The sequence below is a fragment of the Chiloscyllium plagiosum genome, chromosome 5 (assembly GCF_004010195.1).
Source record: "Chiloscyllium plagiosum isolate BGI_BamShark_2017 chromosome 5, ASM401019v2, whole genome shotgun sequence".
NCBI lineage: Eukaryota > Metazoa > Chordata > Chondrichthyes > Orectolobiformes > Hemiscylliidae > Chiloscyllium > Chiloscyllium plagiosum.
Window position 1 is genome coordinate 89,407,134 of NC_057714.1, and position 13,773 is coordinate 89,420,906.

General features: G+C 43.2%; 1 protein-coding gene across 5 annotated transcripts in view; it reads left to right on the top strand.

Moving 5' to 3' along the window:
- Positions 1–3,684: 3,684 nt before the first annotated feature.
- Positions 3,685–13,773, top strand: part of LOC122550083 (integrin beta-1-like) — a 279,698-nt gene continuing 269,609 nt past the window's right edge. The window contains exon 1 of one of the 5 annotated variants that reach the window (XM_043690619.1): positions 3,685–3,822. In XM_043690619.1, coding sequence (XP_043546554.1) covers positions 3,793–3,822 — 30 coding nt within the window. In that variant the 5' untranslated portion in view covers positions 3,685–3,792. Of the gene's footprint in view, positions 3,823–3,861; positions 3,977–13,773 lie in introns of those variants that run through there. The other 4 variants (XM_043690612.1, XM_043690614.1, XM_043690616.1 and 1 more) reach the window with 4 other exon arrangements.

Consider the following 13,773-nt stretch of genomic DNA (forward strand, 5'->3'; position numbering starts at 1 on the left):
CTTAAAAAAATTCAGAGATTTGATAGACATGACCTCCCTCTGACAAGGTCAAGCTGACTAATCCTGATCATATGTAGTCTCTCCAAGTGGAGAGTCATTTTGTCCTTCAGAATTTTCTCCAATATTTTCCCCTACCATGGTTGGGAGATTCACTGGTCTGTAATTCCCTGGTTTATTCCTGTCATCCTTCTTGAGAAACTGTCCTCTGGTCCTCTTACACCTCCCCAATGGCCAGAGAGGAATTCAAAATTTAGTTCAGGGTTCCTGTAATCTCCTCCTTCAACTGCCTCAATAGCCTGGGATACAACATATCAGGGACCTGGGGATCTGGTCATTTTTGAACCTGCCATACTTCCTCACTCCCTATGTCGAACTGCTGAAGAACCTCATAGCCCATCTTCCTGAATTCTGTGCCAAAGTCCTCTTTCTCCAAATTAAAGGCAGATGCGAAGTACTTGCTCAACGCCGTACCAGCCCTCCTACCAAAGATTGGTCCCTAGTCCCTCTTTCCCTGGTTAGCCTCTTCCACTTCACGTATTTAACCGTTATCTTTGGATTCTCCCTAATCTTACCATGGGAGTTTTTAAATGCCCCCTCTTTGCTCTCCTAAATGCTTTCTTAAGTTCATTCCTACGCTTTCTATGCTCCATTAAGGTCTGTATTGATTTGCTTCCTTTGTTAAAAGAACAAAGAATAAAGAACAAATCAGCACAATAACAGGCCTTTCTGCCCTCCAAGCCTGCACCAACATATTTTGTCCCTCCATACTAAAACCAGCTTCACTGAGAGTCTCCATATCTCTCTATTCCCTTCTTATTCATGTATACGTCCGGATACTACTTGAACACTGCTATTGCTTCCATCACCCCTTCTGGCAGGCACTCACCACCCTTTGTGTGAAAAACTTGCCTCACATATCTCTTTTAAGCATCCCTCCCTCACACCTTGAACCTGTGTCCTCTAATAATTGACTCAGCCACCCTGGGAAAAGCCACATACTTTCTACTCCATCCATGCCTTTCATAATCTTATAAACTTGTATCAGATCACCCTTCAACTTCCTGCATTCCAGTGAAAGCAAACCCACTCTGTCCAACCTTTCTTCATAGCTAAAGTCCCTAATACCAGCCAACATCCTTTTCTGTACCCTCTCCAAAGCATCCACATCCTTCTGGTAGTGTGGTGATCCAAACTGTATGCAATATTCCAAGTGTGGCCGAACTAAAGCTGCAGCATAACTTGCCTATCCTTATACCCAATGCCCTTTCCAATGAAGGTAAGCATGCCAGAGGCCTTTGTTACTACCTTATCTACTTGCGCTGTCATCTTCAGTGATCTGTCGACCTGCACACCCAGATCCCTCTGCATGTCAATACTCGTAAGGGTTCTGCCATTCACTGTATAATTTCCATCTGCACATGACCTTCCAAAATGCATCACCTCATATTTGTCCAGATTAAACTCCAAATGCCATTTCCTGCCCATGCTTCAGACTGATCTATATCCTGCTATATCCTCTGACAATCCTCATCACTAACTGCAACTTCACCAATCTTTGTATCATCTGCCAACTTACTAATTAGACAAGCTACGTTTTCCTGCAAATCATTTATCTGGACCATGAACAGCAGAGGTCCCAGCACTGATCCCTGTGGAACACCACTAGTCACAACCCTCCGTTGCGACAAGCATCCTTCCGCTACTACCCTCTGTCTGTTATGACTAAGCCAGTTCTGTATCCATCTTGCCAGCTCACCCGATATCATGTGATCAGATACCTGGTACCAAAGCCTCTCTATTCCTTCTTATCCAGTCCTGAATATTCCTCGACATTCGGGGTTCTCTGGCCTGTTGCTACTATATTTCACCCAAAAGGGAACATGTTTGGCCTGTACTCTTGCCAGTTCCATGTCCCACCCCCTCCCCACCACTGTTCTACTTAAAATCTATGCTGTTTGTCACTATCACTAAAATACTCCCCCTGCCACTTTGAGCTCCAATCTAGCTTCATTGCCCAGAACCAGGTACAGCACTGCCCCATCCCTTATTCACCTCTATGTTAAAGGGCTCTTCTCAATAGATTTCAAGAAGTCTGCCCCCTCTATACCCTTGCACTATGACGATCCCAATTAATGCTGGAGACATTGATATCTCCCAATATAATTACCCTCTTATTTTTTCTACACACCAGTGAATTGACCACATTTCTGCTTCTCTATTGCCTGTTGTTTTGGGTTCTATAATACACTCCCATCAGTGTGACTGCCCCCTTTCCGTTCCTCAGAAACAGGTCTCCCAAGAAAGCCTCATTTGAAGACCCTTCCAAGATATCATCCCTTCTTATTGCAGTAATCGGCACCTGAATTAGTAATGCAATACCACCACCTCAGAAGGATGAGTGGCCAGTCCTAAACTATGTCTCTGTGATAGCCACATCATAAATCCATGTGTCAAGTTACATCCTGAATTTATCTGTTTTACCTACAATACCTGTATTGCCCGTAGTGTTAGGTAAGGGGTAAATGTAGGGGTATGGGTGGGTTGCGCTTCGGCAGGGCGGTCTGGACTTGTTGGGCCAAAGGACCTGTTTCCACACTGTAAGTAATCTAATCTAATCTAAAAATACTCTGGACACTCAATATGACTGAGCACCCTCTGCCTTGATTCCTTTTCTACTGTACTGAATGAATGCACCATGTCCGTATTCCCTCTAAGCTGGTTTAAATCCTTCCCAGCAGTGCTAGGAGCCCGTTCGCCACCACCACCAACACAAGGATGTTAAGCCTACTCTGGTTCAGTTGCACACTGTCCCCCTGTAGAACTTCCACCTTTCCCAGAAAAAGTCCCAGTGATCCAGGAAACTAAAACCCTCCCTCCTGCAGCAACTCCTGTGCCACACTTACACCTGCCCTGTACCTCTATTTCTGCATTTGCTGGTACCAGGCATAATCCAGAGATTACAACCTGCTCTTTAGTTGACTGTCGAATTCCCTAAATTTCTGATGCAAGACTTTATCCCTCATTCTATCTATACTATTGGCACCAATGTGTACCATGATCTCTGTGCTGTCACCCTCTCCTTTCAGGGTACCTGCAGCCACTCAGTGACTTCCCTGAGCCTGGTGCTATGGAAGACACACACCATCCTGAAGTTACGTCTGTGGAACCTGTCTGTTCCCCTAACTAATAAATCCTCTACCACTCCCGCTCCTGCTTTTGTCTTCCTCTCCTGCTGTGCAGTCAGATCACTCAACGTAACAACCTGTTTGAGTTTACTTCTTGACTACTCAAGGAAGTGAATGGTGAATGGTGAATGGTGAAATGTTGTGTCAAAGGTACTAGCACTAAAAATCTGATTTAAAAAATGGACAAAATGAATAGAAAGTGTATGATACATGGCATTGGTACGTGTAGTGGTGAATTACTCACTGAAGAAAGCATTACATTGTAAATGGTTACAAACCTTTCTGATCAGGTGTGTTGACTGAATTAATTTCATTTTGAATAAGAAGCACACAAACAGATTCAAGCTAACTGCAATGATAAGTGCCACTGGGTGGCAGCTCCCACATTTGATATGTCACTGTTTTTCTGGAGAAGAGGATATAATTTTGCTATTTGCTGGGGAAAAAGAAAAGAGGGGTTAAATTTCCAGATGTCAATCAATTTGCTCTTCTGGGTGAGGAGTCGGGGAAAACTGAGCTCCTCCAAGAACAATGAATATTATTTTTGGCAAACACTTTCACAGGAAGTGTCTTTTTTCACAGCTTTGCTGAGACAAGTGTCTTCCAAATGGGACAAGCTTCCAATGCTGCACAGGAGGTGGGTGAGGGTCAGAAACATTTAGTAAGAAAGTAAACAGAGAAACGGAAGTGTCTCTGGCTCTGTGTGTGTGTGTGCCACTGCTTACAGTCCAGACTCAGGTCCGTAACTAATCACGCGCTGGTCAGAGATTGACATTGGTTGCACTGTCAAGGTAAGGTGATCGGATGTGCCCTGTTTTCTCTTTCTGTTCCCTTGATGGTTGCAATGTCTTTCCCGTACAGTTCTGCTGGTTTCATTGAGCAAATCCAGAAACACAGTAACCGTTGCAAACGTTTAGAATTGGCTTTATTCCATCATTCTGAGTTTGTTTTCGCAAATGTGATTGCTAGTCAGACAGCTGGTTGAAAACTTCTTCCGGGTCAATAATGTTTCTTTTTGGGATTTGCACCCAGCTGGCTATGTTAACAATTTCGAGTCTTGATCAGATTGATGCTTTGTTTTTAATGTTCACCATGGCTGCCCTAGACCCTGTTATGCTCAATCTCATGCCCTCACACTAACCTATCTCCTTCTCTCGTGCTTTCACCCACTTTCCATTTGCTTTGATCAATTTGCCTTCAGCCTCCCAGCTCACATTTTGCCACATCTCTCTCTTCCTTTCAGATTCTCATCAAAACCTGACTCGTCACCTCACTTGAAGTCTCCCCCTTTGTCTAGATGTCCACATTTCCCTGTGGTTCTGTGAAGTGCTTTGGGTTAACATTCTACAATGATGCTGAAGTATAAATGCAAAACTGTGGATATTGGAATTTGCATGATTTGTGTCAATGCTTTTATATATGGTTTTGTGTGAGGAGCATTCTGTATGTATGCGAACAATATCTAGCACCACTCTCTACCATAGATTTCAGGAATGTCAATTATTGAAACTGGACACGTTGCAACTTCTCAGTCCAAGTAATGTGTACTGGATAAATTAAAGTCCTTCATTTAGCTCAGCACAAGGCATTGTCTGTCTCTTTGTTATCACCTTACACTAATGTAAAACTATTCCAATATTCCGCATCATCTGCCCTTCCAGCACTTTCAGTCAAATTCACAATTACCACTGAATTTTCTGACCTTCATGTGGTGTGGAGTCACGTCTAGTCTTTGTTGTATGAGATGAAGGGAGAAACCACAAGGTGAAAGGTAGGGAATTCCACCTGCGCAAGTTGCCTTTTGGCACTTTTGCAGAATTGGATTGGAAAAGTACTGGAACCAATATAGCTCAGCCGTTCAATAAAACAAACTTTCGGGAAAAAACTCCACTACCGTAATTAGGGAGGCGATGACCTAGTGGTATAATTGCTGGATCGTTAATTCAGAGACCCAGAAAATGTTCTGGGCACCCAGGTTCGAATCCAACCACAGCAGATGGCGGAATTTGAACCCAAAAAAATTTGGAGGTAAGAATTTAATGATGACCATGAATCCATTGTTGATTGTTGGAAAAATCCATCTGGGTTTTAGGAAAAGAAATTGCCATCCTTACCTGGTCTGGCCTACGTGTGACTCCAGATCTATAGCAATGTGGCTGACTCTTAACTGCCCTCTGGGCAATTAGGGGTGGACAATAAATCCTGGCCTAGCCAGAAAGGCCCACATTCTGTCAATGAATTTTTAAAAACCCTCCTTACATATCTGGCCTCTATATGACTTTTATCCACAGTATGTTCACTCAAGTGACTGTAAAGGTAACTTAACTGTATAATCAGTTTTAACTGTGGGATTTTTTCTGTTGTATAATGTGTAGTATGGAGCAATGTTAAAGGTTGGCACAGGAATGGGAATGCCCTGGTGGAATCTTTTTTGTGGTGTCAAGGGTCTCAGCTGCAGCCTGGAGAACTGTCAACAGACGTGGGATGCCTGTTTTATTTTTGAGAAGGTTCACCCCAAGCCAGCCAATCAGGCATTCAGATTCCTGATTACTTTCTATGGAGTCAAGGCCTCAATGGGAGAAGTCTCACTGACCAAGAGCTCTTCTTCAAGAATGTTCCTGATGAAGAGTTTATGCTCGAAACGTTGATTCTCCTGCTCCTTGAATGCTGCCTGACCGGCTGTGCTTTTCTAGTGCCAGACTTATTGACTCTGATCTCCAACATCTGCAGTCCTCACTTTCTCCCTGACCAAGAGATACCAGGCATGGAGAGACCAGCAGCTCCCTTTGAAGCAGAGACTGAAGGTCACCAGGATTTAGTTGCTGACTTGCCCCATAGCGACACTCCTGCCCTGCCCGAAGGAGGGTTAGTACCAGCAGAGGTGGCAAGAGACCATGAACTAGTCATTAATTCCACCTCCAAACTTGGCACCAACGAGCACAGAGGGTTGCAATTTGATTTGATTTGATTTATTGTTGTCAGATGTACCTAAGTACAGTGAAACCTTTTGTTTTGCAGTACAGGCAGATCATAACATACAAAGACATACATATTGTAGTGTGTATAGACAGAGTGAGGTTTAGAAAGTTACAGCTGCACAGGAGATGCACAAAGCAAGATCAACATTAGATTTGAATTTGGAGCGGGGAAGACGCTGTTCTTGAAACTGCTGGAACATGTGTTTAAGCTTCTGTATGTTCTGCCGAATGGAAGAGACTATTACGGAGTGTGAGGGATTTTGATGATGTTGGGAGCCTTTCTCCAATAACAGGAAATATAAATGGATTCTATGGATGGTCTTAGCTTTGTGTACAACTATCTGTAGTTTCCTGCAGTCCTGGGCAGAGCAGTTGCTGTACCAGGCTGTGATGGATCCAGGTAGATTGCTTTCTGTGGTGCATCGGTAAAAGTTGGTGAGGGTCCTCATGGATTCGCTGAATTTCCCAAACTTCCTGAGGAAGAAGAGGCATTGTTGTGCCTTCTTGACTGTTGCATCTACATGGGAGGAGCTGGACAGATTGTTGGTGATCATCACTCGTAGGAACTTGACACTCTTGACCTTCCCCACCTCAGCTCCATTGATGTAGATTGTGCCCATTGTTTCCAATAGTTATGGGATTTAGAACATGGTCATAGTTACAAGACTGAATGGGGACTTTTATGACAAAAAAGCAAGAGCAACACCTTTGCTTATGGTGTTGTTAGATTCCTATAATGATAATAAATGAGGCATAAACATTTTTCCTTTATTTTTTCATTTAAGGGATATGTGCATTTAATGCCATCTCTTATAGCCCTGGTGAAGGTGGTGGTGAGCTGCTGTCATGAATGCTGCAGCCCTTGGATTTAGGAATGCCCATTATGCTGCTCAGGAGGGAGCTCCAGCATTTTGACCCAGCAACGCTGAAAGAACGATGGCATATTTCCAAGTCAGGGTGGTATGTGGCTTGGAGGGGAACATTCAGGTGGTGGAATTTGCATATATTTGTTGCCTTTGTCTCTTTAGATGGTAAAGATCATGGTTTTTGAGGATACAGGTGAAGGAACTTAGGTGAGTTACTGCAGTGCAACTGGTAGATGAAGCTTGTCCAAACCAACTCAGTGAGAAAATTACAGAAAGACAAATTGCCACTCAATTCTTGACTTACAGCAACTATGCATTCCTTCAAGTTTCAAAAACTCAAGAAAGTTCAGTGAATTGTGGTGAACAAAGAAAGTTAATCCTTGTGTATTAAAAGAAAAGGCACATAAAGTTGCATGAATCACCAATTAATACTGTGTCAAGACCATTACCATCTCCTGCCACCTTCCCCACCCAAGCTGACTGAAAGTAACTCCGTTGACTGGACTAAGGAGCTAAATTTGTAACAACGTTGTTTTCTTGCTGGTTGGCAACTAACAGGGGAACTATAAACAAATTCTGTGCGTCTGTGCCTCATTCCTTCTCATTTTCTGTATTGTTATGTTTCTGTGGATCCTGACAGCATTGTGACTAGAGTGTAGTAGATCTGTGTCAGTTATTTACCCTCTTAACCTCCATGTTCCCATGGCCTTGGCATCCACCTAACTACGTGGATGATTGCTTGGGTATGCCTTATTTGTGAAAACAAAAAAAGGACATTGATACTTAGATTACATTCTGCCAAAGTTGACTCAAGAGTTAAATGTTGGAAAATAGATAAGGGAAGCCGATGTTGACATTAGGGAATATTTAGCTGGATATGGCAGCAGAGAGCCCTAGCAAAGCTGAGTTCACTGTGGGTTAAAGAAAATGCAATCTTCCCAGAATGGTGTAATATGAGATGATAAAGAGGAAATCGATCATGGATTTTAGTTGTTATTGTATACAGCCTTCAGATATTATTGTAAAGCTTTGAAACCACTGGCAGCTGCTGCTAACTATCAGAAGGTCAAGCGCTGGGATGTTTGCTGATTATTTCACAAAGTTCAGTCTTTCTAACCTCTCTGATAAATAAACCATACCAGTAATAGGAGGATTTGAAGGGTGTCCAAACAGCAAAAAATGTCTCGTCAGCCTTTCCTGACCATGAACAGAACCACAATCTATGAGTCACACACCAACAGAGTCAGGGTCACCAATTGATCAAAGCTTTAACTGGGCCAGTCATACTGACAGTAACGACAAGAGCAAGCCAGCAGCTTGTGATATGCAGTGGTTGCCCTCTCTGTTCCCTCTTGACAATGTTCAAAGCTCAAATTAGGGAAGGCTGCAGTGGTTAGCACTGCTGCCTCAGTATTAGGGACATGGGTTCGATTCCACCCTCAGGCAACTGTCTGTTTGAACTTTACATGTTCTCCCTGTGTCTGTGTGAACTTTACATGTTCTCCCTGTGTCTGCGTGGGTTTCCTCCGGGTGCTCTGGTTTCCTCCTGCAGTTCAAAGGTGGGCAGGTGAGGTGAGGTGGATTGGCCATGCTAAATTGCCAATAGTGTCCAGGGATGTGCAGATTAAGTGGGTTAGCCATGGGAAATGTGGGATTACAGGGATAGGGTGGGGAGGCTGGGTCTGTGTGGAAGGTTCTTTGGAGGGTCGGTGCAGACTTGATGGGCTGAATGGCCTCTTCCCACACTGTAGTGATACTATCTAATAAACTATCCATGGCTCAGTTGGATAGGATCACAGTTAAGAAGTTCAACACTATCCAGAGGAAAATTGTTTATTTTCAGGCTCCATTTGATCTCCCAGCAGCCACACTGTTACATGCCTGTGAAATCACTGCTACAATACAGCAATGCCTATGGAAAATAACAACGTTTTGGATGCTTGTCAGTTGCTGCTCCTTGTTGCCTCACTTGGCAGCATCTCATCACCTTGTTCACCTCCTGCGCACTGCCCCTCTTCTCGATCATCTTGCTACCCACTCCCAACTCATGAGTCCTGGCTGCCTCACCAACCCTCAGCAGCCTGAGTGCTGAATGAAACAGTAAGCTGAACAGAGTTTGAGCGAGTGGAGATGGGGACAGAGACCAGAGCGGCAAGTTTGGAAGCACAGGGTGGGCAGCAAGTGAAGACAAGAATGGAACATTGAGCAGGCAGCAGGTGGGGTTTTATTTAAATAACTGGCCCTTTAAATATTGAAAGATAAAGTCTGTTTTTGTCTGAGAGAATTGAAAAATATCTGTTCCAGGAGTTTGAAAACAAAGACAACTTGAAGTGCTAAGCTTTCAAAAGAAAATTCAGATAATGTGGGCTTTGCTTGCTGGGCAAGCATATATTGCTTATCCCATCCTATTATATGTTCATTACTACATGGCTATTTCTATACCTATGGTTATCACAATGTGAGATGGCAGGTGTGGGATGGAATGAGGGTTATAAATTCTCAATTTGATTGACTGCTTTTAATGATGTTAATAAATGTTAGTTGTCTTTGTATATGAATGCCAATGTTTGATTTTATAAGGGATCAAGTGCGTAACAATTTTGAATAGACCTTCATGAATCACCCATTTATCATGGGTAAGTGTAAGGGGGTGAGGGATGAGAGGTGAGGGCTAGAGGGCCTCATACTTAAGAAAGCAACTGGGATGAAACTGGGTAGAGATGTCAAGGAGGAAGGTGGTGACATGGTCATTTAAGGGAGGGAGACAAAGCCGAAGGTATGTGAGGAAAAAAAGGATGACTAGGGTAGGAATAGGGCCAGACAAAGACAGAAGTGGGAAGTTGTGTGTGGACCCTGTGGAGATCGGAGAGGTGCTAAACAAATAGTTCTCATCTGTCTTCACTCAGGAAAAGGAGAAGAGAAGAATGAGTTACAGGATATTAGATTAGAAATGATCGAGGTTAGTAAGGAAGAGGTGTTATCAATTCAAGAAGGAGTGAAAGTAGACAAGTCCCCTGGGCTGAATGGAATTTATCCGAGGATTCTCGGCGAAGCTAGGGAGGAGATGTTGGAGCCTTTGGCCTTGATCTTTGAGTCATCATTGTCTACAAGTTTAGTACCAGAGCACTGGAGGACTGCAAATGCTGTGCCCTTGTTCAAGAAGGGCAGTAGACATGACCCAGGTAATTATAGACCAGTGAGCCTTACATCTGTTGTAGGAAAACCTTTGGAAAGGATTATAAGTGGTAGGATTTATAATCATCTAGCAAGTAACAATTTGCAGATAGTCAACATGGTTTCGTCAAGGGCAGGTCATGTCTCACAAACCTCACTGAGTTTTTTGAGAAGGTGACCAAGCATGTGGATGAGGGTAGGGCAGTTGATGTGGTGTACATGGACTTCAGTAAAGCCTTTGATAAGGTTCCACATGGTAAGCTGTTGGAGAAAACGCAGAGGCATGGGATCGAGGGTGATTTGGCAGTTTGGATTAGAAACTGGCTTTCTGTAAGAAGGCAGCAAGTGGTGGTTAATAGAAAATATTCAGCCTGGAATCTAGTTACTAGTGGTGTGCCACAAGGATTTGATTTTGAGACCACTGCTGTTTGTCATTTTTATAAATGACTTGGACACAGGCATAGGTGGATCGGTTAGTAATTTTGCAGATGACACCAAATTCGGTGGAGTAGAGGACAGTATGGGTGCATGTTGAATGTTGCAGGGGGACTTAGATGAACTGCAGAATTGGGCTGAGACGTGGCAAATGGAGTTCAATGCAGATAAATGTGAGGTGATTCACTTTGGGAAGAATAACAGGAAGGCAGAATACTAGGACAATGGAAAGATTCTTGGTAGTGTGGATGTGCAGAGGGATCTTGGAATCCATGTACATAGATCTCTGAAAGTTGCCACCCAGGTTGATAGTACTGTTAAGAAGGTATACAGTGTGTTAGGTTTTATTAGTAGAGGGATTGAGTTCTGGAGCCGTAATGTCATGCTGCAGCTATACAAAACACTAGTGCGGCTGCACTGGAATATTGTGTATAGTTCTGGTCGCTATATTTCAGGAAGGATGTGGAAGCATTGGAAAAGGTGCAAAGGAGATTTATCAGGATGTTGCCTGGTCTGGAGGGAAAGGCTGAGAGATTTGGGTCTGTTCTCATTAGAGAGAAGAAAGCTAAGAGGGGATGTTATAGAGACATACACGATAATCAGAGGATTAGATAGGGTAGACAGTGAAAGTCTTTTTCCTAGGATGATGACGTTGGCTTGTACAAGGGGGCATAACTACAAATCGCGGGATGATAGATTTAAAACACATGTCACAGGCAATTTCTTTACTCAGAGTGTGGTAAGGGCATGGAATGGCCTGCCTGCCAATGTAGTTAAGATTAGGGGCATTTAAACATGGATGATGATGGAGTAAGTTTAGGGGATGGGCTGAGATTAGTTCACAGGTCGGTGCAACATCGAGGGCCAAAGGGCCTGTTCTGCGCTGTATTGTTCTATGTTCTATGTTTTAACAGTAGGGAACAGTATGATATCCTTCATATCTCATCTGGACATCTATCACATTGCTTTCATCATTGTTGAAGTCCTTGAATTCCCAATCTGGCAGCATTACAGAAGTACAATTGGCATAAGATCTGAAGTATGGTATGCTTATGCAGTTTATAACATTATGCTTTGGGATTGGATCTTTAATTTAGAGTGAGATAGAGAATTGAAGAGGGTATGAGAGTTGCTCTGAATTGGATTTACAACAAGCCTGCGTGGTTTGATTGCTAAAGGTTAACGAGATTGTGAGGACAAAATGGAAGCTATTCATGTCTGTAAACGGGAGCAGATGGAGACCCTTTGGTCCTTTGAACATGCATCACCATTCAATTAGATCATGGCTGATTTCTTGTATTCTGAATTCCACATTTTCATTTACTCTCAATAACCCTTGATTCCCCTGCCTAACAAGAATCAATCCACTTTTGTCTTAAAAATATTTGTTAACCTTGCCTCTACTGCTTTTTAAGGCAACCAGTTTCAGAGTTGCATTCAGAGAGAAAAGAATTCTCCTCATCTCTGTCCTAATTTGAGGCTGACTCACAAGAGGAAACATTTATTCTTTCCATAATCCACATTGTCAAAACTATTCAGGATCTTACACATATCAATTAAATCACCCTTCACCCTTCTGAACGCAAACAGAAACAAGGAGAAGCTTGTCCAACCTGTCCTTATAACATAACCTGCTCATTCCAGTTATCAATTTAATATGCTTCCTCTGCATATTCTTCAATTTATTTACATTCTTCCTTAAAGAGACAAAAACTACACTGTTTGAGATGTGGTCTTGTCATTCCAGTTAATGTTATTACTGGAGAAGTCAAAAACGTAGACTGAGTGGATCATACTTTGTTTTGATTTATTTAATGTTTGAGGAAGTGAGAAAGATGATTGATGAGTGTCCGACAGTGGATGTTGTCTATGTGAACTCTAGTAAAGCATTTGACAATGGTAGGCTGGTCCTGCTCCTTGGATGCTGCCTGAATTGCTGTGCTCTTCCAGCACCACTAATCCAGAATCTGGTTTCCAGCATCTGCAGTCATTGTTTTTACCCAGAAGATTAAGTCACATTGGATCCACAGTAATTGGATAAAAATATTTGCTTGGCTGAAGACAGACAATAGTTTTGTGGACGAGTGTTTTCTGAGTGGAGGCCTGTGACCAGTGCTGGGACCTCTGGTTTAATGTCATGATTTGGATGAAAATGTGGGTGGTTTGATTAGTAAGTTTGCAAATGACATGAAAATTGGTGGAGTTGTGGATAATCAGGAAGGTTGTTGATTAGATTAGATTACATTACATTACAGTGTGGAAACAGGCCCTTCGGCCCAACAAGTCCACATTGACCCGCCGAAGCGCAACCCACCCATACCCCTACATTTACCCCTTTACCTAACACTACGGGCAATTTAGCATGGCCAATTCACCTGACCTGCACATCTTTGGATTGTGGGAGGAAACCGGAGCAAGGATACAGCAGATATAGATCAGTTGGAAAGTCGGGCAGAGAAATGGCAGATAGAATTTAATTTTGAGAAATGTAATGCATTTTGGGACATCAAATGTAAAGGAAAGTATACAGCAAATGGCAGCACTTTAGAGGCATTGATATACAGATGGGTGTTGTGGTTCTGTTCGCCGAGCTGGAAGTTTTTGTTGCAAACGTTTCGTCCCCTGGCTAGGCGACATCATCAGTGCTTGGGAGCCTCCTGCGAAGCGTTTCTTTGATGTTTCCTCTGGTGTTTATAGTGGTCTGTCCCTGCCGCTTCCGGTTGTCAGTTTCAGCTGTCCGCTGTAGTGGTTGGTATATTGGGTCCAGGTCGATGTGTTTGTTGATGGAGTTTGTGGATGAATGCCATGCCTCTAGGAATTCCCTGGCTGTTCTCTGTCTGGCTTGCCCTATGATAGTAGTGTTGTCCCAGTCGAATTCATGTTGCTAGAGGCATGGCATTCATCCACAAACTCCATCAACAAACACATCGACCTGGACCCAATATACCAACCACTACAGCGGACAGCTGAAACTGACAACCGGAAACGGCAGGGACAGACCACTATAAACACCGGAGGAAACACCAAAGAAGCGCTTCGAAGGAGGCTCCCAAGCACTGATATGTCGCCTAGTCAGGGGACGAAACGTTTGCAACAAAAACCTCCAACTCGACGAACAGAACCACAACAACGAGC